Raw genomic sequence first — 27,678 nt, 5'->3', positions numbered from 1 at the left:
GCTCTTCACTCCTCTCCCAGCAGGGCCGCCACTTACCCCATTTTTAACAATAACAACAGCAAAACCGGAGAGAATTCACTCACCTTTTCTCCCGAGGACTGTGAAGAGCCTCACGCTTCTTCTGTATCTGCTCCTTTCACAACTTCTTTAGAGCTGGTTCAGGGCAGCCAGCCACCACCTCATCCCTGCAGGCTGCCAGTGCTGCTCTTTCACACAGCCGGCTGATAACAGCCCCTCATCAAGCCTTTAAGGGCTGCAGCTGCAGATCTCCCTTCTCAGGGCTCAGCTGCCCCCGCCAACGTGGGGGATGTGCCCTTGCCACCGCCTCTCACATAGCGGCCTGCTAACCAAAGGTGTACGCAGGCTGCGCGGTGCAAGGCCCATGCTTAATATAGATGCTTCATGAAACAGCCTCCTAGAGAAGAAATACTGTCTTTACCTAGGAAGAAACTGCTTCTTCAAGGATTTGCTGGAAAAAGGAGCTGTGAGATCTACAAGTAAATATAATGCAGCTGTGTGTCAGCTGTAGGTAAGTCTCGCTGTTCCAAACCTCCAGGGTGCGAAGCTGGAACATCAAGACAATGCAGCAGGGCACTCAGGTTTGGGACAGGGACATTCCGTGTCAAAGGTCTGCCCTGGGTTTGAAGCCTCTGGAGTCTGACAGGCAGCAGACCTAGAGTACTGCAGTCACAGAAAGTCCCAGCTCCAGACTGGTACATATTGATTGCCAGTAGCAGAGCTGGGGAGTTCAGTGGCTTGCCTGCTCAACTGGCCCCCGAGCTCCAGGAGAAGGCCACTAAGAGCAGGTGTCAGTATGGTAGTGCTGAGGTCCTGGCAACCTTAACACAAAACTTGCCAACAAAGGCAAGCAGCAGCTCTAGGCCAGCAGACAGCAGGGAGACAGAATGGCCAAAGCAGCTTCCCCAGCACCTGTTAATCATGTTCCCCTGCTTGGGAACGAGGAAATGTAAATTACTGAGCTATGGGAATGCTGAGACCTTGTAAGCAAGTCTGAATGCAAAAGACCAGCCTTTATTACAGCTGCTTGAGGAGCACAGTAAGTAGGAACTATAGACTACCTTCCAAAATAGAAGTGTTCATTGTACACCCTGAACTCCTGTGAGCAAGGACCAAATCATGAGTCTGAATTGACTACATGGTTAGTGCTCACTGAATAGCCAGCCCCAAATAAAAAGTCAGTTGTTGTTCACACCAAAAACTCCCTCAAGCTACAAAGGAGTGGTAGCACTACTGAACCAGCAGCTGCATATATCAAGATGTGCTGCAATGCTAAAAAGTAGAGTCACATACCAAAGCCTAACGCATTTCTCTCCTTTGTTGTCCAAACTCTTTTTTAATAAAGACACCAACCATTAAGACGCAGGGAAGTTTACAGATTGATCTGCCCTCTTTGAATGGAAACTCTGTAGCTGCTACAGCACCCTCATAATATCCCAGTGTGTTGCTCAGTGCCTCGCTCAAGCTCTGCAGTCACACTTCATAAAAAATCTTCATAGACTGTCTCCTGGCAGTGTCACTGCACTTCCCGTAATACAAACACTTTAAAAATGCCTCTAAGGCTTTTCCTTCCCTCCAGCTCTCACCCCCCCAAAGTAAGTCTTTTGATTTAAAGGAAAATAGTACTTCTTAAGTACAGACCCGTCACTTGTTAATTCAAGTTCACTGATTGGCTTTAAAGTCATTTCTTCCACTTCTGCTTTATATCTTTAGTCTTCTTAAATTTCTTCTGTTGCTTGGGTCCTCTTGCTGTTTCTAATTTTCTCTTCTTCTCACTGGGAAACAGGAACAAAATATCTGTTAAAAATACAATAGTTTCCCATCCAGCTGGGAAATTTTTGTTGTAAAAGGGGGGCGAGGGTCTACATAGAAATGTGGTTGGGAGAAAATACTTCCAATTTCTTGGGTCATTTAAACTGGTGCTAAAGAAAGCATGAACAAGAGTATGACCTAGATTCTCTAGTGTCTTCAGATTCTCTAACCCAATTTGAATCCTGTAAGATCTGGATTTTTAGCTCTTGTCATTGCTTTTCAAGACTTTAAGTTATGTGTCCTAAAGGCAATTCATATAGGGCATCTAGAATTTAGAGTACCTAGAAAAAATATTACCACTGACAGTTTTAAGTGTACAATTTTGTTCCTGCACTAGATTCTGACTAGAGCAAACATGACAGAGCTCCAATCTTTATAAGCACTGACAAGACTGACTCATTCCTGTAAGGCTTCTGGAAAGTCACAGCTTCCAGCATTCAGGAAAAAAAAACATGAATATACAAAGGGTGGAATAGAGATCACATAATTACTTCAACTGTCAGGCGCCCCAGGAAGGGGAGTCTCAACTATAAATCCCCAAGGAAAAGATGAGGAAAGACTCCATGCTGGGCAAGGTAGAAGAAAGAAGATGGATGAAAAGGAAGGAATTGCAGAAATGCAGACTCAGTATTTGAAAGAATTCTTCTTGCCTGAATTTGCGTTTTCTCCAATGGGACTATCATAGGCTCCCACCCAGCGTTAGCCCCCAGAGCAAATGGGACAGTTATGTGGAATGAGTTCTTTCTTTAAAAGTGACCCAAGGGAGAAATAGTACCAACCTCTGTGCACAAGAATTAACCACGTCAACAGAAAAAAGTTACAATAATCAACTAAGTTACATGAAGACAGGACTATACTCTAGAGCAACACAGAATGCACAGCAGCAGTCTCGCCATTAGAGGAGCCACTGAGTACCCAGCAGAGCTCTCAGGTGCTCACACCCTGATTTCTCCAGGAAAACTGAGGATTTATCAAGGATGCTAAGTTCATTTTATCTGCATTTAACTCTTCAGCTTCACTCTTCTGAAAAATGTTATAATAAAGCCAGCAGGAAAGACCAGAGAGACCTCTGTGGAGTATTTCAACTTCCTTAACCTTTTCAAACTGACGACGGAAGCGTTCTGTCCTGCTTTGCTCAGCACCTCATTCCATTCTTCATCGTCACCCCGGATAATATATCTAAGTGAAAAAGGTAAAGGAAAATGCAAGTAAAATTGCTAGCACAAAGTAAAAAAAAAAAAGGTGATTATATTGTCAGGCACACACTACTCTACAAAGAAAGCCACTGCGTCAGCACCCAACGAAATCACTATTTGGAAATACATACAAAAGTAGACTGGCAAAGGGATACAACAGCTTGCCACGACTCTGTCAGCAGACTCAGTCCAAACTAGGTCAATAGCAAACAACAATTGTCCCCATGCAAAGCCGGTCAGTGTCGAATGAAGTTCTCAGAAGCCCCTATTGTAAACATCACAGAACTGTTCTATGAAAGCCTCTCATCAGAAAAGCAGAGTGCTGAGTAGAGTACATCTGTTACGAAAGCAAAAAATAAGGCCACAAAGGTTATACTTTCCATAGCAGTGGTGTAGACTTCCACTTTGCCCACTGGATTTCTTAAAAGATAGACCTTCAGTCGCTACAGCTTTAAGCCTGATGACCACAATCAGATCTATATTCACTACATAGATTTCTTTATAAAAGCTTGCGGGCTTTTTTTCTTTTCCCCCTCCAAAAAAGAGGAGAAGGATGGTTGTGGTGGTAAAGGAAGAGGATGCAAAAAGAAATGGCTTATAACAGAAAGTTAGCTAAATTTGCAGCCTCTTAGACCAGCAGTAAGGTTGAAAAACTTAGGAAAAACTGAAGACCTGCAACTTTCTTTTGAAAAGAGAAATTAAGACAACAATTGCTATTCAAATAAGCTCATGTTCTGTGCCTCCTGTCTGGGTGTTCAAGTACCCTGGAAATTACATACAAATTTAAGTAGGCAAAGCAGTCATGTAGCAAAATTGAGTGGCTGCTCTCCATCTCAAGTTCTTAGAGATTTAGAATAGACTAGCCTTTGTTCATACAAGGCTGAACAATACTGGACAAAACCTTTTCAAATCAAACAGCTCTGTCTCTTCTGTTAGTTTTCTACAACCTGTATTGAAAAGTGTTTGAAATAGATTTTTGTCTCTCTTTCCTCATGGAGGAGAACAGAAATCTATTTCTGGGTGAAAAAAAAGGAAACACAGTCCAAAATGAGAAACAGGTATGTAACACTATCAATGCTAAAAAATGGAATTAAAACTTTTTAAAAATTCTGGGTTTATTGTTTTCCTAATGTGACTGACTTGCAAGTGACTTCAAATCGCATCCATTTTTATCCTTCCTTCAAACAAGACAACCAAAGATTCACAGAAGCTTTTACTCCTTTTCTCAGATTTAACAGAGATTAATCTAGAGCCAAAACAGACAACTTTTCTGGGATGCCAATATAGAAAACAGGATTTATAAGACAAAAAGTGGGAGGAGAAGAGAAGGAAGGGAGAGAATCAGTGGCATGTGTAACCCCTGTTGGTCCAGAAAAAGAGACATCTGCTGACACTTCAAGTAAATTGCTGGTTCAGCAACTCAGTATCCTACAAATTGTCCAGCTCTACAGCAGTTAAAAGGCATCCGTGCACACTGTAGTTAGTAAAAGAAGCTCTGGCTGGTTGTTCTTTTTCTGTTGGTTTTGGTTTTTGATGGTTTCTTTTTGTTAAAGAAGAGAATATTAAAATCAGCCAGGTACTATTTTCACTTGAGTTGCACACACAGCTAAGCTGGATAGCAGACAACAGCACCCGGGTATCCTGGTTTGACGAAACTAATGACTCTTTCTAGAAGCACGGGAAACTGTAAAATTAGAAACAATCCACAGCAAGGTAGCTTGCTTTTTTACTCCATATTATAGAACTATGTAACTTATATTTGTATAATATACATACCGTACACAGCCAGGATCAAGACTGACACACAGAGCTACTCCCATGTAAGTAGCAGTAAGAGCTACTGCCATGAATAATTTACCATTTAAGTGACAAAAGAGAACAGATGTAAAAGAAGAATGTGCTCAAGCTCATGCCAGAGGCACTGGGACAGAGCTAAGAATTGATCCAGCGTTCCTGTTTGCAGTACATCTTCTGTTTGCAGCACTGTAACGATGAGCCAGCCCCAACTCTAACAACAGTTCAGTTCTACAGTTCCGCAGACAGACAGATCTCACTGCTGATCAGCTGTGATCTGCTAACTCGCAACCTTCTGCTTTCTGTTCAAAATACCAGCAGAAAAAGGGAAGTCAGTAAGTTCACACTTGGGAGTGTGACACACTTCTCAGGCAATGAATTCATGTACTGAAGTACACAGGTGAATGGCCTTGAAGAGAAGCTGTTACTGAATTTAATTCATACCGGAAAGAATGTTTTGAGTGTGAAACAAAGCAGCTGCTAACAGAGCCAATGAAGACTAAGTTATTGGCTGTCAGGCACACAATACCCAAAGTTTCCATTAGCGTAGCAGCATATGCTTATCTTACCTGGCCACTACTGCAAATACCCACTGCTATTTCTCATTTATTGATCGATTGAGATTGTGATACTGCAACTACTGCTGCCTTGTGCACAAGTCTCAGCAAGGTGGGCAAGTGACCTGGCATTCAAACAGATATCAGGGGAAAACTGGATTTGAGACTCATACAGATAAATTCTTACTGTGTAAGGTCCATTTTCTTCAGCTTCCCCACTTCTTGCTTGTGTTTTTCTTGGAATTCCTTTGCGGCTTCTTCCTACAACAGGACAGCAAAACAGATGCATTAAGTTCTAAGTGCAACAGTGATCATGTAATGCAAGGAAAACGCCTTTCCCACTGAAAGAGAAGTGCATCCCCTAAAACAAATACCAGATGATCCTGAAAAGCTTCTCTCTTTTATATAATTGCATCTTTATGTTATTTGTATACATATACTTGTAATATATAACTCCAAGAACATCTTAGTAGGTTCTGCGAAGAATCTATATTGCAGATTAACAAAGCATGACTAAAGCATGTAACACAAAGCTGTCAGGTTTTAACTACCATAAAGTGACAGATCTGATGTGGAATTCTTTCCATCCAAGAAAATTTAGATTACAAGGCTTCTACACCCAAGGGAACTCCATGAAGTGTTTACATATGTATGAAGAAGAAAGTTCATAATTACCAAATCGTCATTTAAAGATTTCAGTGTTGGCTCCATTACAATGTCCTTTGTGGCCACCATCTGCTCCTCCACAGCTTTTTCCTGGACTGTGTTGAACAACTGAAAATGAAGTAAGCCAACACATGTAAGAGTTGCTGATGTTTCTTCTAGGTTATTGCTTTAAAATAAGTAAGAAATGCTGTCTGTCCGCATGACACTCTTCTAACCTTGCAAATATTATTAGGCAGTTTTTTATTTCTGATGCATGCATTCCATCATACTGAAATAAAAAGCTCAAGGCTGCTTCCTGAAAGCAGAATTATATACAGCTTTTATAAAAAGTATAAAACTAAAGTCAGTCAGCGCTCAATGTCACTCGCATAAATGTAGAGAACTCGTAGTTTACAACATACTTTATTAACACAGCATCATTTGATTAACATTTGCAGCTAAAAGCTGCGGTTTTTTTTTTGTATGTTATTTTCTTCAAGGTAATTATAAGGATGTTATGCTGAGCAAATCACCTCTCCAATGAACAACCTATGCCACACTGCAGAAGCTTTGCTACCGTATCCTGATCCTTGAGAACTAGAGGCCCCAGTCTCGGCAAGCAATTGCAAGCAGTTGGCCAGTATTCTGTCCGTCTCACCATTTGATAACTCATCACGCCACTCACTTTATCACAGACATTAGAGAGAAAGAAAACCACATCCAAAACTTTCCAATTACTTCCCTGGACTTCAAGTCTACCTCTAAATTACATTGGAAAAGTTTTTTTTCAAGAAAAGTTAAGATGCCACCAACGCAGGGAACAATCATAAACAAATGGCTCAGGCTCAGCTGGCAACATGGGTTGTACGCTCAGCATTTTGGTCAGGACGTTTCAATGTTTAAAACCATAAGACAAGCACTATTATTTGGGAAAACACTATATAAATCAATGCCATAAACACCTGCTTTTTCCACTGGGATTTTCCCATCTTACAACAAAGTTGTAAGTCAATTATTACAGTCAATTATTTGGGACATGTTAAAGATACACAGCTCGGATTCAGCTTTCTATTAGCGCCAGGCTCAGTACTGGAATCACACTTTGGTCCAATACAACCAAGACAAAGCTTGTCACGGTGCTAATACCTGAACTACTTTGCGGATGATTCTGTTGAAGAGGCCCATCAACTGACTGCTGGGCAGTTCCACCTCCTTTTCCAGTTGGTCCAGAGATTTATGCTGTAGGCCAATCCCCAGGAAAAGGGCCTGAGGAAATGACATGTATTTCAGTTATAGAGGCTTTTAGAGCAAATACAAATATATAATACCTTCTACACTTCCTACATTTTACCAAGTCCTTGCTCTACTCAAGTAGTACAAGGCTCCTCTGGTACAAGCTGAAGCTCAGATACACTGGAACACCCCTAAATTATTCTGTAGATGGCAGGTGCCATTCCATACCTAGTACAGATGAACACCTTTCTCCTGAAGAGAGCCAGAAGATCATGAGCCAGAAGATTCTGAGGGGTTTTTAAGGCACAGTTCACACCATATTATAAATGCATGGAGTACTTCACTGAACACACAACAGAATATGATCCCTACAAATTTATTCCAAGTAAACGCTAAACGTGAAAGAACACTACAAGCAGGAGAAATCATGAAGAGGACTACAAAAGAAGCAATTAACTGAAGCAAAGTCTTTTTTTAAAGATGATGTGAAACAGGAAACTATTCCAAACATATACACAAAGAGAGGTGAAGCATGGCTTGTTCTCACAGTGATACATACCGACTGTGCAGCAGAGAGAGAGATATCACCCATCTGGTTGAGAAAAAACATCCTGGCAATGGTAGGTACCATATCCATGATGAGATGATAGTCTACCATGTTGCGAGAGTACATCTCTAATCTCTTCAGGTCATATGGGATGAAAACTGATTCTAATTCAGCTCGGCTGATGGCTGATGGGTACAATAAAAAGACAACAATGTCAAGACTGTTCTTCGTAGTTATCCAGGATCTCAGTATTTAACAAGTTCCTTTTCACATCATTGAGTAAAGGCCAACCACTATCCCATAGGTTCACTTCCCAACACACTTCAGAATTCAACACACTAGGTACAACACTGCTATTAAGACTGGCTTGGTTATTCAAAGTCTTTTCAGACAGACATACACCCACATGAAAAACATTGCAACTGTCAAAACACACCAGCATATCAACCCAAAGATACCAGAGAGACTGAAAACAATGAGGGTTGAGAAACACAGTTTGCCCAGTCTTTAACTCTCTTACACTGTTTTTGCTGTTAAAGAGCTTTGTTCCTTGTAGCAGCCACCAAAACTCTTTCACCAAGACAGATACTAAAAACCCACAAGACACAGATTACCAAGCTCTCTCAAGAGGACTCCCCTCTGTTAGGCATACTGAGAAAACAGCAATTTGCTTTTAAGCCAGAAGTGATGGTTAGAACTGTCTTGTCTAGCCCCTTTTTTTACACTGCCTGTGTGCTTCCCCCAACAACTGCTGCACTGAGCCCAATAACATGCAGTTGAACTAAAGCCTCTCTCTTAGAAAGACATCACATTCCAATTTCCAAATTTCTGATGACAACGTTCTTCCTAAGATCCTAAGCAAGCTGCTCTGCCTACTGACCCTTGCTATTCAAGGCTTCTCTTTTAATTCCATACTGGATTTGGCAGGTGTCAGTATCCATCCATGTTTTGTCATGCATTTAGCTGTAACTGTCAAGAGCCCTCTAATTTTGGGTTACTTAAATCTTCGATCAAAAAAGCAGGAAAAAAAAACCCACACCAAAAAACCACCACTACCTCTTTTCAGTGGCAGAAAATGTCCTCTTAGATTTTACTTAGAAATACAAGCATTTTTCTGGGTAATAGGAACACAACACAGTAACTGGCCAAGAGCAATTCATGGCACTTCACAAGAGACACCATATAATGCATGTATTTGAGAACTCTGATAAACATATATATAGACTTTAAACTGCAATCTAACTGGAACATTGTGAGCCAGGGTACTCACGTGGTTGTGGCTGCTGTTTGATATTTTTGTTCTGTAGAATATTCAATGCCAACGAGGGAGAGAACGTGCTGAACTGGTAGGAAAGCAGAGAAAGGAACCGCCTCCTAAAATCTATAAGACAAGATGATAAAATAAACGACTCCTCTGGACCTCTAGAATAAATATCCCAGAAGATTCTTCCAGCTTTGGCAAAATCAAAGTTACCTTTCCAGAAGGCTGTAAGCCAAGGCTCCTGTTCAGTGTCCTCTTCATTCAGCGTCTTCAGCATGATGCACGAATGCTCACCAGTCAAGTCATTCTAATAAACAAGATATATTTCCCATCATCCCCATGAACCTTTTGCACTCTATGCTCAACCGAAGAAGGCAAAGGTCTTCTAAATCAACAACAACAACTCATGTATCAACTGCTACTGATCACCACTGCCTAATGTAAAATCTATGAACTTCTAGAATTTGGTAAATCCCAGTGCTGAGGGATTTTGGCTTCTTGAGGTAGTCACCAGTACTGCAAATTCCAGGTACAGCTCAAGAGCCAGGAAAAAAAAAGGAAAATGCAGTGACACGGGAAAACAAATTATTCTCTCCAAAAGTACTATAACTGCTAGTGTTATTTTTTGTAAACATCTTGAAAAACAAGAGCAGTCAATTCAAGGGCCAGTTGCATATTTTACCAACGACCACATTAATAACCCTCAATAGCTGCACCTTTGCTCTAATCTAACAGTGGAAGACCATATTCACAACCCATATTCACTTTACTCCTTTAGCTAACTATCGGCCCAAAGAACAAAAATGAACATAAAACAAACCCCAAATGTAGTCTCAGAAAACTTTCCTGCCCAAATCACATCTCACAGAAGCTAATGGAAAGATGCCCAGTGATTTCAAAAGGGCTGGATTTCATTCAGAAACAGTATGCTACTTACTGGTGTCTGCCTTAGATAAACTGGCACAAATCCAGCACGTTTCCAAAACCTGGGGAAAGAGAAAAGAGAAAATGCACTGAGAATTATGGAGCTGTTGATTCTACAATAACACCTGTGATTAAATGCAATCTATCTACCGTACAAGAACAACTGTTGAAAACTAGGCAAAAGTCTGTAAGATACCCAACCAACTAATGAAAATGAACACTGACAGAAAGTAGTAACAGCAATCAAACTGACAGAGGTTCTAACTTAGAGGAGTGAAAAATGATGGTTGTGGTATCAAAAAATGAACAAACTTTCACAGACTGAGAGACATGATACAAGAGTTATTGTATTTGACACGCTTCCAGGACCTCCTTTAAAAACAGGCAAACAGGTTTTGACCAATAATATCACTGACTCCTAAGGGACACCCTGGGGAGGGGCTGAGGATTTACAGTTTACTTCAGAGACTCTGCTCTTCTTCAATGAATGACGATTTTCCCTGGCAACTTCCAGGTTTCAGATAGTCACTTGTGGACCAGGGAGAATCCCAGACTGATCAGCAAAATCTTACTGACATCCCTTTCCATCCTCCTGTTCCTTCTCCACCTTAGTTGTGAACTGATCCTTCATTTTGCCCAGTAAAAGGAGGACTAGTATAAAAAGACCTGCTGAGACCAAACATATGGCATCCCAGACAAAAGAAAGAAGCCAGGCCCCAGAGCAACCGTCACTGGCAACCTACCTCCACAGGCCATGGGATGACTACTCATCAGCTGCGCAGGATGTTGCAAAATTTCAGCAGGAAGCCCTACATGGGCCTCTCCCTACCCCACTATTCATCCTTCTTTTATCTATCCCACCACAGCTAGCAAATAATTTAAAAAAAAGTAGTGAAACACTTTATTCTCCCCCTCTGCCCCAAGAGGGATCGTTCAAATAAAGTAAGATATCTGAACCATTTGCTTTATAATTTCCAAAGATTAAGACTATTCCACAACAACCATTCAGTTCTGATGCTCTCCTCCACAGCTAAACAATTCACCATCACATTTTGGCATGAACTTTGCAGCACGCTTGCCATGGAACAAAACGGGCTACAGTCTCTGTATCTGAAATGCCAAATCGCACATAGCTGTCTAACATCGTTCTGACTAGGTCAGTCACAAATTGGCCTCCACCACTCTTACTTCTTCTGTTGAACTCAGTCGCACCTCATGTGCTTGTACAGCACCTGTCCTCTGTAAGTGGAGGCAAGCTGGCAAGGAACCAAGGTTTTGGGTGATAAATGACTGCCTTGCTTTTAGGTTAGCAACAGGAAGAATTCTGCATTATTTTGAAACTGTGTCCCAAACTGTGGATTCACCACTTCCCACACTATGGCTAAGAAAGTCTCAGAAACCTAGATATTTTATAGAATTTGATAATATTAAAAAAGTTAGCATTTATTATAAAATCATATGCTTTTATATAAAACTATGTTATAAAGTGGAGGTAAAACATAAGAAAAATTAATAAATGATTGACAGCTGCAGTAACTCAATGGTAAGAAGCAGCTGCAGTTGCTGGTGAAAAGCATTTACATTACTCAGGGAACTAACAACTAGCTTTGAAGTCAGCAGCAGCTCAAGCTTCTACAGGTCACAGGAAGTAGTATCTAACTTCCCACTACTTATTACAGGCTGTTCTTACTTCTCTAGCCTGGAAAAACTGAGCAATTACAGCTAATTAACTGTTCAGAAGGGTCACACAGACAACCAAGAAGGGAATGGGTTTTCCCTCAGAAGGAGTTTGAGGAGAAACTACCCTGAAGGGTGCTCTTAGGATCAGCCCTACTGTACATCCAGAAAAGGTCTTACAGGAGAAGTGGGCTTGGACCTGTCACAGTTTTAGAAACCAAGTGATGCATGCAGAGATAAAGAAAATGTCCAAGGGCTAAAATAGCTGCATCTATATCTATATACTAATATAGATATTGTTTTAATATACACCATTTATATAGTTATGTTTTTGCACTGGATGTAACTAGCAAATAGAATAACGTCTTACTTGAGTAATCTTGGTGTTAGGCCATAAGATACCCCTAGATAGTCTAGGTTTTCAGCTTGTCTCTCGCTCAGTTTAAGAAGTAAAGGAGGCAAGTCTTTCCGAGGTGTCACAACCTCTTCTAATAAACTAACAGTCTGAAAGAGAAAGTGGAAATGGGTTAGTAGCAATCCTTACAGAAATCTGCAAATTAAATCTCTTATTCTGTACAAAAAATGAGTATTTCCTCCTTACACAGAGAAACCATTATCGAGACTTACAGTGAAAAACAAATAGCTTAGCAAAACAGAAAATACAAGAAATGCACTTAGCTCCATACCTCACTGCTTACAGTTGCAATTTCTTTTGGCTTTTGAATTGTTTTTTCTTCCAAACATGGAAATTTGCCTTCATAGTACATCTGCAGTAAAGTCAGAGCTCTGCTGCCATAGCCCATCTGGGAAGTAGGAACAATACACTATAAGCAAAAAGATGTATCTAGTTTTTAAGACGGGGCAACAACATTACAAACCCATTAACAATCATCAGTGCAGAGATCACTCAGTCACTGCAAAAATGCATTTTCTTTGCCACGTAGCAGCTCCACAGAGAAGGACACTACAGAACCTGCATGTCCCAAATCACAATGAGAGCCCAGTTGGTAGTTCAGGACTGTGTAATAATTCTTGGTGCTTAACTCTGGCACTCAGAAAATGCCAAACACCAGCATGAACATTTGGTAATCTCACAATAAGTATCACTGGATCTTGATTGTATACTGCTGCTTGGGATGCTGGCATGCTACAACGCTGCCTAGTAACGTCAGGAGCGCTGGTTTCCTCCACCCAGAGGAAAGCAACGCCCCCCAGCCTGCTGTGGCATCTGACCATTTCTGTGCGTCTGACCTCATTCTGTTACTACCGCTGGCTCAGTCCCCAAGCTTAAAATGCTGAAAACTGGAGCAATTGAAATGTTTGCCCTGTTCTTGAATTCTGCGTGTACAGCCATTCTCCTGGTGCCACTGCTGACTATTCACAATAATTGGGTTCCAAAATACTTTACCCCCTGATAATCTGGATGAACTGCAATACGAACAACACGCCCACCAGAGAGGCTCCCGAAGTCCGGATCTTGGAACTGCATAAGAGACAAAAATCAATTTAAAGAACACAGATGGGTACTCTGGGAATAAGAAATAGTGCTGAAATATATCTTGGGTGTGAGTACACAGCCAAATTATTCACCTGCTCTGAAATGGTCCACGGAATAAGATCACCAGAAGCTTTCTTTCCCCTAGAAAGGCTGTTCATGATAGACTGGCGAGAGATTTCTCCCTCCAGGCACACCTGGAGAAGGTAAAAGACCGTTAATGGAGAAAAAGTGTTTTCTCCTACAGTTACTCCACTACAGCAGAATCAAAAGTTATACTCATGTATTGGGTTTGCGTGGCACGGTTTTGGGAGTGGGGGGACCACAAGGCTGGCTTTTGTGAGAAGCTGCTAGAAGCTTCCCCTGTTGCTGATGAGCCCATCAGCAATAGTGGTAGCACCTCTGTGATGACATATTTAAGAAGGGGAAAAAGCACAACAGCAACTGCAGCCGGAGAGAGGAGTGAGAATATGTGCAAGAAACACAGAAGGAGGCTGTGGGACCCCGTGGGAAGCCTGTGCTGGAGCAGGCTCCTGGCAGGACCTGTGGCCCCATGGAGAGAGAAGCCCAGGCTGGAGCAGGTTTGCTGGCAGGACTTGTGATGCCGTGGGGGACCCACGCGGGAGCAGTCCGTTCCTGAAGGGCTGCACCCCATGGAAGGGACCACACTGGAGCAGTTCGTGACGAACTGCTGTGGGAAGGACTCACGTTGGAGAAGTTCATGGAGGACTGTCTCCTGTGGGAGGGACCCCACGCTGGAGCAAGGGAAGAGTGTGAGGAGTCCTCCCCTGAGGAGGAAGGAGCGGCAGAGACAACATGTGATGAACTGACCGCAAACCCATTCCCCGTCCCCCTGCATCGCTGGCGGGGAGGAGGTAGAGAATTCAGGAGTAAAGTTAAACCTGGGAAGAAAGGAGTGGTGGGGGGAAGGTGTTTTTAAGATTTGATTTTATTTCTCATTATCCTACTCTGATTTGATTGGTAATAAATTAAACTAATTTCCCAAGTCAAGTCTGGTTTGCCCATGACGGTAATTAGTGAATGATCGCTCCCTGTCCTTATCTTGAGCCATGAGCTTTTCATTGTATTTTCCCTCCCCTGTCCAGCTGAGGACGGGGAGTGACAGAGCGGCTTTGGTGGGCACCTGGCGTCCAGCCTGGGTCAACCCACCACAACTCGGTTGCTGAGTCCATTATGCAGTATTGGCATTTCACGTGATCCCTGCTCTGCAACATGACGAGCAAACACGTATGTGCCAACAAACAGGCTTTGCCCCTAAAAGCCGTGTCGCAAAAAGCACACCAGCGGAACACCACTTGATGCAGGAGGCGTTACACTACGGTGCAACTGAAGAGATTAAAGCGTAGAAAGTGCTCTATGCATCTTCTGTAGTCCATCAACAGCAAACACAAAAGCTTGTCCCACCAATATTTCTCTTTACATGTCATATATTTTTCATGGAAATGGAGCTTTTCCTTTTAAGAAACAGTAGATTTAACTAGCTACATCGAACACAGGTAATAAAGAATCTGTGTTCTTAAGGAAGGAAGGAAGCATACAGTCAGATACCCAACAGTCAAGGGCTGAAATATTTCTACATCTCTAAGCATGTGCATCTGAGGAGTTTGTATTTTTGCAGTTCTACTGCAAACAAAAGGAATGCTGGAAACATGGGATAAGCAGAGTGAACCAGTGAACCAACTCTCCTTGCAGGAAGTTGAAACGGGAGGACAAAGCTCCTCAGAAGGGTTCTCAGCACAAACACACTGTGGAGACTGGGAGGTGAAGGGATCAGCATCACAATGTACTTATACAGCAATTAGTGTTAATGAAAGAAAGCAGGGGGGGGAAATCGGCCTTAATACACCGTTGTAAGACACACAAAAACACAGCCCTAAGCTACCATCCACTCCTAGACAGTACGCTGCTGTCATAGTACACTGACAGTACACTGTCTCACAGCAGTGTACTGCTGCACCATTGAACAGTTCACTTTCATGCTGCTCTCTTACCTGAACAACAGCAAGTACTTCTGGTAACGAGTTCTGGGTAGGTGGAACAGGTGGCAAAAGGCAAAAAAGATGATGGGCAGGTGCATCAGATAGCATCTGGAGGTCATTGGGTGAGTTCTGGAGGGTAAAGTTGAAGAATTATTCCATGAGACAAGTTTCAAAGTCCAGTGTAATGTTAGTAGCTGACTTCTACACAATCCTCCATTTTCTGAATTTAGGGCTATTACAAAACTTGGAACTATACAATACTGATGGATGAAGAAGCTCACAGGCCAGTTCATGGCTGTTATACTACCAGACAGCATCTGTTTTTCTCAAGTGAAACCTCTTGCTCTAATATGTATGGACCTGAACTTTCTATTTTCATATAGCTACTTATCTCTTAATCTACCGAACGTTAAATAATTTTTTTTTTAAATGTCAGATTTTTAGTACTCAGTACTTCAATACTTACAGACTTCACCACTCACATTTACTAGTCACCCATGGTCTTGAAACCTTGAAATGAATTATTACTCTTTTCAGTAGTACGATGGTACTAATCTTTTGGTTAAATTGAGGCTACCAGAATACGGTAAAGAGAACTGCAAAAGAGATTCATCTCTGATACTATTCTGACAAGCTTGTAGCCTCATCTAGAATTTAGTCTCTAGAATTTCTCAAGACAAAAATATTCCAGTTATCTGTAAATCCAGTATATTCAGCCAAGACCAGAGATCTTCTCAGCGGAAGGAGAATACGGATTGGTATACAACAAGAAGCAACTGAAGATCTTCAGAAATCTCAATTAGGCCAATTCAATTAGACTGTCATAACCAGCACTGCTCCCTCCACAAAATTCCTAACTGAAAGTTTGGTAGAAGTAGCACAAGCTTTACCTTGTAGTGTGAAGCCACATAAAGGGCCATCAGTCTCTGCAGAAAAACTTCTGATGCTCTGTGGTAACAAAAAAGCGTGTCTCTATTTACATAGTATCTAAACACAGGGGTTAAGGAAACAACCTCCTTGGAAACAAGAAAAAAGCTCCTTGTTGGTTTAGGAGTAATATTTTCAATACAGCCTTGGGCTACATGCTGGTTTGTGCTCTTAGAGTCCACAGCTCTATCTACAAGAATGAATGACTTTGGGCAGTGTTCATAGCTTTCACACCCTTCACCTGCAACGCTAAACCTTTTATAACTCCAACAAGGACTTCCCTTCATTCAACCCTTTCTTAGGATTGTCTCTGCAGTAAAACGGGAGTTTGGTAATGTCCTGGTAACACACACCACCAGTCTTACAAGGCAGTGGTAAGAGCTTAACTCCAGAAGTGTGGTCTAAATAGACTTTTGCCAAACGATCATGTGCTGAGGTTATCACGTTAGCTGGAGAACCACGACTGATCAGCTTGAAAAAGCCTCCTTCACCTGAAAGCAATATATTTTGATCAGAGCACAATATTTGAGTAAGGATACAGGTCACAAGTCTCAGGCAGCGGGCAGCCGGAGACAATTCTGGTGATGCTGAGACAGTCCAAACACAGCAGATCATTTAGCCACTTTTCAACCGGGTCACCAGGGGCATATCTGATTGACTCATGGAGGGAGACTTCATGCAATGTACGAGCTGCAAACAGATTTCAGAGAAGAACATCTAGTGTTGGAAGTTACAGCTAGCAAAGAATCCAGTAGGATCAGTGTCCTTTGAAGGGCTCCCAGGAGATAAGAAAATCATTACTCGCATAGCTTTCATCCCTTAGAAGCCTTTACATCTGAAAATCATGAGGAAAAAAGAGGAGAGTTCCTTCATTTTCCCATACCAGTACCTTCCTACAGCTGCAAAGTACATGGACACACGGGATACCCACAAAGCTTGCCAGTCAGCAGCACCGGAGATCATGGTTATACACCACAGTCCAGAATACAATGGAGTACCTGAGGTGAGTTTAGCTGTAGCTGTAGATTTGTTCTCTGCTGTCATGGTGACTTGGGTTTGTGCACTCTGTTGACGGAGCTGCTGAATGAGCTTCAGAGAAAGTGATCGACCAGTACCCTCATACCTGAAAAGCAGAAGACAAAAGTCTGAAGCAAATAACCAAACAGCAATTCTGAGCCAGGGGGAAGCTCCAGCACAGAACTACGCTGCCATCCAGAGCTATGTGCCGTTCTGAGGCCTGTGAGGGCCCCATCCATCTGTGAGAATCGCTGCCTTTTAACGTTCTTGCACATGTAGGGCAGCCTACCTGCCTCTTTCTTAGTCTCACCATTTTGGAAGGAAGATGTCATTCTTCCCTCTCCCCTAATAGACTGCAGAATCCTATTTATGTATTTGCTTCTTGTAGCAGAACAGAAGAGGTGCAAGTCAAACACTTAATGAATCCACAGTGGAACCAAAGGAAAGCAGCAAGTTCAACTACTGACTCTTGGTTATTTTAAGGAGCAGTTCCATGACAGATCAAGAATTAGCATGACCTGATATAATAGTGTGTAATAAAAAAAGTATTGTAGATAAGAAATAGTCTACTGGCACTTGCACAACTGCTTTCCCAGGTAGACAGATGCTGCTCAAGCCTTACCCGTTGATCGTAGAAGCCATGAAAACAAGGTAAGGGCCCAGCAGGCTTTTCACCAGGGGCAGAGGAATGGCGGCAGCTTCATCAATCACAACAAGTTCAGCTTGACCCAGTTTCACAGAATCAGCAGGGTGTATGTACTGCAAGGAATGAGAGGACACCGTCATTGTCAACAGCAGCTTGTCTGGGAATTAGGGAAATGTCAGAGTTGGCAAAGCTGGAGCCCTGAAAAACTGTTTGTTGTCCCTGTTCTCCACTACCATCAAGCCAGAGACTGAAACATGAAAACAAACAGCCGGGAGAGGGTTCATGTCACCCTAACAAGGACTGGGTCACACATCTTGTTTTGCACATTTTCACACAAATTTATCTGCAGAGATCATGAAAATAAAGGAAATCTAATCACTGGAAACATATGCTCTTCCTTCACTGTTTCTTTCACCTTCCTTTGCTTTTGTTTCAAGAAGAAATCCACAAGCAATTACCAAGGGAGCTTTGTAATCTACAAGTTATTCACAGAAAGAAATAAGATATTTTGTGAAAGTCACTCACCAGAAAAAAAGGTCTGCCTTAAAGCAAAATCTATCAGTTACGTATCACATAAAATGAACATGCTTAAAATCAAAACAACTACAGCATCAGTAAAACCAACAGTCAGGAACAAAAAGTAGAAAGGCAGGAGTGCAAAGGAGGCCAGTTACCTGAATGGTCTGTCTGTGCTCCTTGAACACATTCACTCTGACAACAGCCTTGTTAAACTCCGGATTTAAAGACTGAACAATCTCATAGTCCAGATGTTCCTGAAAGAAAACATTGTTAAACAGTATGAACAAGCCAAGATCTAAGAAAAATATCGTTTACCATTATCATAAAAATAAGCTCACGAAGAGTACACTGTTATTTCAGATTCTAGTTAAAAACTCTTATAACAAAAGCTTCAGAAGCCTGAGAACTGAGAAATTATTTACTTATTTTAAAAACTATTTCACAAAGAAACTGATCTACCCAACTTAAAAATAGAGAAGGAAACATAACTGTACGATGATTCATTTTTGTAGAACATTACTAGAAAGACTAGTAGCTAAGAAAAATCACAGATGAGATGCAAAACCCTTCCTAAACAGGAATGCTTTGAAAGTATTGTAAAATAGTCTGCTCTCCTTACCTGATACTGCAGTGCATCAAAACCTTTAAATATGAACTCAAAGAGAGTGTGAAGGTTATCAGGGCTTGGAGATGTGACAAAGATATTGGAGTAACTGCACAAAAAAATAAAACAAGAGTTTAACTCTTTTTCTAACAAATTTTACATATACATACTAAGTAGAATATTTTCTTTATATGAGGCATTGATTTTACCTAATAACCAAAACACAGCAGATTCCTTTAGACGTTTATCTCAATTTATGTGTGATTATTTTGATTAAGACTGAGATTTTCTTATTACTATAAAATAGAAAAACTTGAATATCAGTATATGCAGCAATCAAAAGATATAAAAAGAATAAAAAGGAGGGATGTAGGACTGGAAATTACAAATATATTCAAATCCTGTCATCTTTTTTTTTTTTTTGAAACTCATGGATGCAAATAAAGCCTGGGAGGTTGGGGGGGGATCACTCACCCAAAAGCTACTGCTCCAGCAATAGCCAGTCCCAAAGCAGCAGATTTACCACGTCCCCTGGCTGCTGTTAATGCCACAGTGCTCCGTAAAGTCTTCTCAGAAATGGCTTCAATAAATTTTAGAACTGCTTTTGCCTGATGATCAGAAAAAAACAGAAAACAAAAATCAGCTGTATTTAAATTGCTTTCAGCATTACTTACACTTACCACTAGTACATGTCTTCTCTCCTAGGACAGGAAGAAGGAAGAGAAAGACAAGACGGGAGAGCTGAACATTAAAACCCAGACAAATAATGTGCAAGAAGTGGTAATCTTGACCCACTGAGTTCTTGAAATTATTCAGATCAAAACACAGATCAACAATGAGTACAGCAATTCTCAATTACTACCTCCGTGCCACTGACCACAGAGTATATTCGGCAAGACGGGAAGAGGCACACTGCTCTCAGAGGAGGAAGACCAACATATCTGGGCAGTGAGACCTACTACAAAAGGGCTTAAGCAGTGCACAGCTCTGGGAGCCACCAGGCTGAACTGCAGCTTCTCAGCGGATGCTCCAAAACAGGAAAGACAATTGCACACTTATTCTCAACTTCATGAAGAAAATCACTGATACTGTCGTTGAGCTACCATGTCCAATCAATTTTTCAAGGAAATTCTCTAAGACCACACCCATCACTGTTCACACTCAGATTTGATTACATGCAAGATGAGACACAAACATGGGTACCTAAGGTGACCTGTCAAGCACAGCGTATCTCAAATTTAAACACCACACCAACCTGATCCAGGGTTTTACAGCCATCCACCAAAACTCCTACAGGCTGTGTATCCTGCAAGCTCTCCTTCAGTTCTTTCAGCTCCAAGTCCTGCGGCCGGAGGCTATCTTCCTATAAGCACAGGATTTACCATAACAGGATTAGTAAAGGATACTTCGGCACAGTTATACCTTTGTGATGTCTTCTGATATCTTTTATCAGGCAGAGAAAAATATCTGAAAGGAAATGTTACCACAAGTTGAATATACTCCCTAGAAACAGAAAAATTTAAATGGACAGACAGATATTTAACACTTCAATTTTAATGCATCTTCAGGAGAATGGTTACACAAGAGGTGGGTACCCTGGCTTCCCCAAGCTTGGAGGAAAAAAGGAAAGGATTTTTCAGTACATGGTAATTGGAGAATGGCATTGCTGGGAAGAAGAGACCATGGACAAATTTTCTGAAGAATTTAATTCATTTTTCAGTCTTCAGGCTGTACCAAAATTTTATGATCTTTGTTATACCTGTCATACAAGGTGTTCATATCGCCGTGTAGGGGGAAAAACTTCTGCAGCAGCAATAGATCAGTTTTCAAACCAATATCAGGATTTTCAAAGCCAAACAATAAACTTGGACACAAAAGCAATCAATTTTAAATGGAAATGAATTCTGATTTTCCTTATCGTCACTTAAAATTCTAAAGGCATCAGTCTATCTATCCAACAGATAAGCATTTGTGCTGCTGTCAATATTGTTATAATGCTAAGGGGAGTTTCTTTTCGTTGTTTTTTTTTTTGAATCAGTGCTTTGTTAAAATGTTTTTACCATCTCTGATAGAACATATGGTATTTCTTAGGCCACACTAAACATTTCAAAAGCTTAAAGATTTCTATTTAAAACTGGTTCAATTTTACTTTAGTCTACAACTGGAAGTGATAAAAGGATACATTTCTAACAGCGCAAGCTATATGTCTGGCTTATATTCAGTGAATATTTCCCGAGATGTGGCATGTGTATCTCAGAAACTGAAACAACCACCACAGCTTCTAGGTATCAGATGTCTCTTGAGCTTGTAATACGCTTATTTCCAAAGTGTTTTCCCACCCTCCAACTGTTGAAAGGTTTTTTTATTTGTCTCGTCCCAACTGGGCATCAGCTTGAAACCTCTCTATGCACTTCTGAAACAGCAACACAGCAATTAAAGCTCCACCTCGTTAGGCTAAACAGCAATAAAGCAAAATCAATAAATACAGGCAAGCACAAAAAAAAAAGCTGTGACAGAAAAAAAAACAAGGAGGAAAGAAGAGACAGCTTCCCATGCTTCACCCATACCAGGTATAATTTTTGCAGAACATTCTACTTCCTCTCTGCAAAACCATTATTTGCTATAAATCAGGGTGAAAGGAAAGCTTCCTCTTTTTTAAAACTTTAACACACCATGGTCAACTCAGACCAATTTCTCCCAAGGAAAAATGGCTGACATTGCTTACTGACCTGCGACTGTGGTGGAACAGGCGTGATGTTTGCAACGTGACTGGAGATGGGCAAGATATTCAGCTGATCATCGATCACGATGCAATTCTTGCATGAAGCCAGAGACAGAATGAACCTGAGCAGTCAAGCAAAGGCAACTCAGTAAAAACACCAGCAACATAACTGCATTTTGGTAGTTAATTTAAACTCTTTTCTAACCCCAGAGATAGGATTTACAGCTGAGCTACGACAAGTTCACACAACTGGCAGTGTGCCTCTCACCACAAAATCAGGATCATCTACACAAAACAGGCATCCGCTTACTAGGATGTCTTCAAAGAAGAACACTAACTGAAGATGAGCTACCAGAGAGCATTTAAGCGAGAGGTAGCTGCATAAAAGTGTTAAGACGTGAATCCACAGCACTTGTGACAAGCGCTGACCCCCAAAGACTGCAGTCAGTGCTGGCTTATTCATCCTTCTAATTTCTGACTTCACATAACCACCTGCATGCTAAAGAACGATTTCTGCAATTTTCCTATGGCTAGTGCTAGGGCTCACTCACTCAATAAGAGCTGCTTATTCTATACAACAAAAGCAGAGAAAACACCTTTACAAGACACTTCTAAAACCACAGAGAATACTCCACGCTAAGTAGTTTTTTACAGTAGTGCAGTAAGTATCTGAACTTCAGTGCATCTGGAGCATATGTTTCTACAGAGCGTTTCAAGAAAGGGACTCAGAACAGTTCACAAATTTGGGCCTACTTGCATATATCCCTTGTAACATATGCCAAAATTTTGTATACAATTCCTCCAACAACAAACTGTATTCATTTCCAGAACGGTACATGAAAACTTCACTGAAGCAGCCAAGAAGCCCTATTCCAATGCAAACCTATAGGATGCTTTCCTAATATGAATACACAACATTGTTCCAGATGCTTTTCTTGGGCATACAGCCTAGATCCATTACACTCTTAATAACTTACCTCTCATTAAACCGTCCTACCACATCCTGGTGTGCCTCTGTTCTATATCGAGAGTGTACATCCTGAAACAAAAAGAAAAAGTCAATCTGGAGAAGGAACAGCAGTAACAGATTAACAATTTACAAGATTGTTACTCATGGGACAATCCAACTTCTTTTCCACTCTTGTGGATTACAGTCTCCCTTTCCATCAACACCACATCCCAGGCAGGATTCTGATTTTCTGTTTGTTGTGAAACATCCACATTTTCCAAATACTTGTTAAAAATGTACTTTTCCCACCAATACTTTTCACAATGGTCTTACTTATTCTTGCCTGACTTAAAGGTCAACTCTGCCAGGTACAGAACATTTCAAACACCTCAGGGATGCTAAGAAAAAATAGTCTATCACTTTAATTCACCTACTGGCTTTATTACTAATGGAGACAGTTCCTGCTTTAGGGGTAAGTATACTCAGTGTGAATAGCTCATATCTAGAAATGTATAGTAGTTGTGAAGCTGATCTCACCTAGCAACAGGTCACAAAACACTCAAAAGGCCTATTTTTTACTTAACTTCCTGTTACATGGGCAGATAGCATAAATACTTTCCAAAGCTATTGTGAAACAAAAGAACACTGTTACATTTGTGAATGACAGGTGTTTCTTCCTTGTAAACGAGCTGCATTTCAAGACACAGAGGTTGGCAGAACTGCCTACGCATAAGACATTCAATCACAGATGAATGAAGGAGCAGGAAAGATGATGGAAGGAAGACCATAGCCCATAACAAAAGCAAAACTTAGCATCACCACGATATACCTGCTTATATAAAACAGACACATTACACTGAACGTACCATGGTCATTGTATAGAGCTGCTTCAGCGAGTTCATAGTTCTCAGGAGAATCACAACAATTCCACCCCCTTCTACTGTTTCAACAGTTCTAGCTAGCAGGTTTGGAGTCAAGGCTTCAAAATCCTAGGAAATAAATAAAACTTCAAAGTTGCCTAGAATTCACCAGCACAACTAGCACCTGCTAAAAGGAGCAGAAAATGTAAAAACATTATTTCTCAAAGCTTAATTCACACTTAACATTTGCATTAACCAACGTCCCATTAAAATTCTATGAGCAAGGCTATCTCATCCTCACAAAACTTGTAAAAGATACGTAAGGCCATGATAATTGAAATAACAGAAGCACCAAATACTATTCCTGCAGCATTTAACCTGAAAGCAAGTGATTCCAGTGCAATGTCTTTTTTAAGTCAAAGGTTTCACTCCTTACCTGAAGTACACACATGCCGAAAGTGTTACCAAGAATCTTATGAGTTTCATTGTAATAGCAATAGCGAATGTTTGTGGCAGCTATAAATAACTCAAAAGGATCATCGTCCTTTATGTTCAAAGTTCCACTTTTAATCTTCTTCTGTAGTTGTCTCATCCTCTTCTTCCGGTGGCTGGAGAACAAAATTATACAGAAGTTTGCTTGGAAAAAGGTTTGAGAAAAGTGCATTCAGTCCTATGTTCAAGTCTAATTGGAAGTCAGAGGGCAACCTCCAAGGAAAAAAATCTTGGATCACACTTGCCGCTTTCATGATATGTTCCCATGACCCTTCAGCCCAAAGTGATGGACATCACACAGAACCAGCTGTTTTTGCAAGAAACCACTTGGTTGGAATCATGCAGTTTCAGGTAACACCTCCTTCCTGACTTTGTATGCAGACTTTAAGTATACAAATCTAAGAATTAAAATTTTAAACACTTTTTCAAAACGAAGGCATTCTGATGCTTAATCTACATTCAGTCCTAAATACTACTGAGGCTAAAAAGCTGAGGAATTAAACTTTTGGCCTTTTGAGGTTAAAAGGGTGAGGGAGAGATTGGTCCAGGACAACAGATTTAGCGTTAGAACTACAGAAAGAAACCAGAAATACCTAGTGCTGATGTCAACTGTATTACGGAAGCCAAATTTCTAGTTCTGGAAGACCAAACTTCCTATTGCTCCTCCAAGAACTAATCCTGTTTCTCCTTACAACCAAATCACGCAACCTACGCTCATCAGACCATGGAGCTTTTGCTTCACACAGAGCAGTGACTGCAGCATGAGACACAAGAGGTATCTTACCTGCTAAAGCCCAGCTCCTTCTTGTAACACCATAGGACAGAGGGTCTGGCCTTTACAGTTGCTTTAGACAACATGTGATGAAGTATAACCACCTGCCAAAACACAGAAATGTTCATGAGCAACTGTACTCGCAAGCTGACATCGAAGAGCAAAATATTTTTCTATACTTGATTTTACAGCTATGTTTTCTACCAACCAACCCTGTGCAAAACAGAAGGATCTTTTGACATTTTGTGAAGGATTACATTCCTTTTTACACAGAACTGTGTGTCTGTGCCTTCTCCAGGGCTGCATGACATTGAAGACACTGAATTATACCTACCGTTCCCTTTGCACTCTTCTTTGGCAGAACTACTAACAACTGCACAAACGGAAAGCGATTATTCCAGGCTAAGCACAGTTCCTAGTATTTGCCTTTTAGTATAGATTTTGCACAATGTATTTCGGACGACTTCTACAATTTAACAAGATTTCATTTTGAATTTCAATCCTCTAGTGGGTTTGGCAACCCACCTCACCGCTATGTAGCCTGCACATTCAGTAAGCACACTTGCTGCTGTGGAATCCAACTCATCACTGAAGCCAGACTCAGGATATGCCCCACCAGAACTCACCTGTCCACTTTAGCAGCAAATTAATGGTAACTTTCTTGTACTGCCATCTGATCAACTCGTTATTTTCCAAGTTTTTTTTAAAACTAGTTTATTTTACTTCCCCAGGAATTGGAGCTAACTGAATGGACTTACCCTAAAATGTTACAGTTTTACTGTGCTATTCTTCCCCCTTTTCACTCAAAAATCACAAGTCTAGAGTCTCTGAGGATAAACGCATTTAGCGGTTCATTCCTTCCATACAACGTTACCAGGTAGGTCCAGTCCAAGCTCTGGTGTGGTGACATCTGCAAGATGACTCAGTACGTAAAACACGGCTCGCGTGGAAACCCGTAACGTCTTACAACAGAACTGAGATAGGAGTTCTGAATAGAACTAAGAAGTTCCTGCTAGCCAGAAAATTAAATATCTTTTGCCCCAGTTTAAAAAAAATATTCCGATTTGCCCGCACTCGCTTTCATTTAACGTTCACGAGCTTCTCAAAGAGACGCTGGAGGACAAAGTCTCCTAACCCATTTCTAACAGCCCTTCGCGCTTCCGCAGCGCGGTGACTTACCGGCACAGGCCGCACGCGCGGGCTTTAACACCGGCTTTACAGAGGAAAAAGCCGGTACCGGAGGATCACAGATCAACCGTTCCTCAGAGGCTCGGTTCCGTATCAGCACCCCCCACCCCCGAAGGCAGGGCGAGTCCCTCTGCCCGCCGGGAGGAGGTTACCTGGTCCTTGCCGCGGTCACCGACCACCACGAAGAGGGCCCGCTGCCGCTCCGCCACCCCGTTCTCGATCAGCACCCGAATGCGGTTGTCCACTTTCCGGCGCTGCATGGCTGCGGGGCGCTCGGGCCGTCCCCCCCCCCGGGAGCCGCCCGCCGCGGGGAGAGCCGTCCCCTCAGGCGGCAGCGACGGCCCCGCCGGCTCGCGCCACACCACGTGGGAACGGCGCGAAAGGGCGGGCGCGCGCGCCGCGCAGCGCGGCAGGACCCCGAGGCTGCCCGCGCCGTTCGCCTGCACGGCATGCATATAGATATATACGTGCGTGTGTGTACGTATCCATAGGGATTGCCATTCCTTGAGGGGTGCGGCCCATAAAGCCGCTTTCCAAGGGGGGGGCAGCGGTGGCCTCGGCCCCCGCAGACATGGGCCAGCAGGCACCGCACCCCTTCGAGGAGAAGGCGGAGAGAAGCCGCGCTGCAGGCCTGCCCGACCCGAGCCCCAGCGGCAGCCGGGCCCGGCCGTAGGAGGCAGGCAGGGCTGCGAGGGCAGAGGGGTAGGCAGGGATTGCTGCAGCGAGGGCGCTCCGCCAGGGAGACAGAGAGGCCTTCTGGAAGCTACTCTTCAAGTCACCTGCGTATCCTCCATCACATACGGCATACACAACATGAAGTAGCTGAACGTACGGCTGCGAGAACAGGTGAAGAGAAGGGCATTGCTTGAACAGAAGCCCACGGAGGTCAGACCAGGCCGCGCAGGAACGGTCACACCTACTCCCCGTTTCTTACATTAGGTGACTGTAAAAAGGGGATAAACCAAACTTCCATCGCAATGGCAACGCTGATTTTATTTTTTCTAAAATCCGCCGTTCTAAATAAATCTCACTTGCAAAACCCAGCCCTGTTGGAGTAAACACCGTATCTCTAATGATTTTATAAAGATAGTCCATTTCCGCACACTGCGGTTCGACATTAGCGATACACTCTGTGTCACTCGGTGTCCTTTGGTACTGCTGAGAGGGAAAAAAAAATGGGCATTCGGATACAGAGTATTCCCATGGAAACGAAGACTGCAGAAAGCTGAGAGAGCACATATACAGAAAAGCAACAAATCTTTAGGATACGTTATTATCTGACACTAAACTATGAAATCCCAATAAATGTTAGTAACCTTGCTTCTCAATAAAACTAGGTAGCTTATAACATTTAAGCTCCGCTGTTTAATAAAACCACAGCTGTTTGAAAGTTTTCTATACAAAATGCCAAGCTGTGCAACTGTGGAGCTGCAACAGGAAAACAATTAATCTGACTTGGTTCAAATTCTAGTAAGAGTTTTCAGAAACACTAAATTTATTCTCAAACTGACAGCAAAACTATTCCTAATAACCTAAAATTTGTAACATTAACCTGTCAATACCAAAGTTGAGCCAAGCTACTTGCATAGATATATTTATTCTTAGCTTTTAATACTGCCAAAAAAAAAGTTTTGAACTTAAACATTTGAACAATGAAGTATTTAAAACCAGGTAACATCGTAGGAAAAATGTGTTTAATACCACTGGGTGTATTTTGGGATTAAATATTTAAGTTTTAAAATATAGCAAAAAATACGATAAAACTATTGAATTAATAAAGGCTGTAGAACAGTATTTTTTGAGGAGATGAACCCAGGTAAACC

The 27,678-nt window shown here is 41.8% G+C and overlaps 1 protein-coding gene across 3 annotated transcripts; it reads right to left on the bottom strand.

The window, feature by feature from the left end:
- Nucleotides 1-1,325: 1,325 nt before the first annotated feature.
- On the bottom strand, nt 1,326-26,269 carry NAT10 (N-acetyltransferase 10). 3 transcript variants are annotated; one of them, XM_075163396.1, is made up of 28 exons: nt 26,008-26,269; nt 24,680-24,771; nt 23,840-24,011; nt 23,410-23,532; nt 22,572-22,633; nt 21,602-21,716; nt 20,128-20,235; nt 19,347-19,480; nt 18,888-18,981; nt 18,424-18,522; nt 17,726-17,862; nt 17,085-17,209; nt 16,626-16,776; nt 16,050-16,146; nt 15,172-15,288; nt 13,255-13,356; nt 13,073-13,147; nt 12,351-12,467; nt 12,035-12,168; nt 10,001-10,049; nt 9,277-9,370; nt 9,073-9,183; nt 7,815-7,987; nt 7,169-7,288; nt 6,053-6,151; nt 5,565-5,638; nt 2,926-3,009; nt 1,326-1,793 (listed from the first exon to the last, which is right to left on the bottom strand). In XM_075163396.1, the coding sequence occupies exons 1-28, from the start codon at nt 26,113-26,115 to the stop codon at nt 1,700-1,702; spliced, it is 3,060 nt and encodes a 1,019-aa protein (XP_075019497.1). In that variant the 5' UTR covers nt 26,116-26,269; the 3' UTR covers nt 1,326-1,699. The 3 variants fall into 3 exon arrangements, 2 of the variants coding, with proteins under 2 accessions (XP_075019497.1, XP_075019498.1); XR_012675785.1 differs by lacking the exon at nt 1,326-1,793 and adding an exon at nt 4,803-5,122 and having other exon boundaries at nt 26,008-26,218; XM_075163397.1 differs by lacking the exons at nt 1,326-1,793; nt 2,926-3,009 and adding an exon at nt 3,018-3,363 and having other exon boundaries at nt 26,008-26,218.
- Nucleotides 26,270-27,678: the final 1,409 nt, after the last annotated feature.

The sequence above is a fragment of the Calonectris borealis genome, chromosome 14 (genome assembly GCF_964195595.1).
Source record: "Calonectris borealis chromosome 14, bCalBor7.hap1.2, whole genome shotgun sequence".
Lineage (NCBI taxonomy): Eukaryota > Metazoa > Chordata > Aves > Procellariiformes > Procellariidae > Calonectris > Calonectris borealis.
The sequence above is the reverse complement of the archived record's forward strand: the minus strand, read 5'-3'. Positions and strand labels throughout refer to the sequence as shown.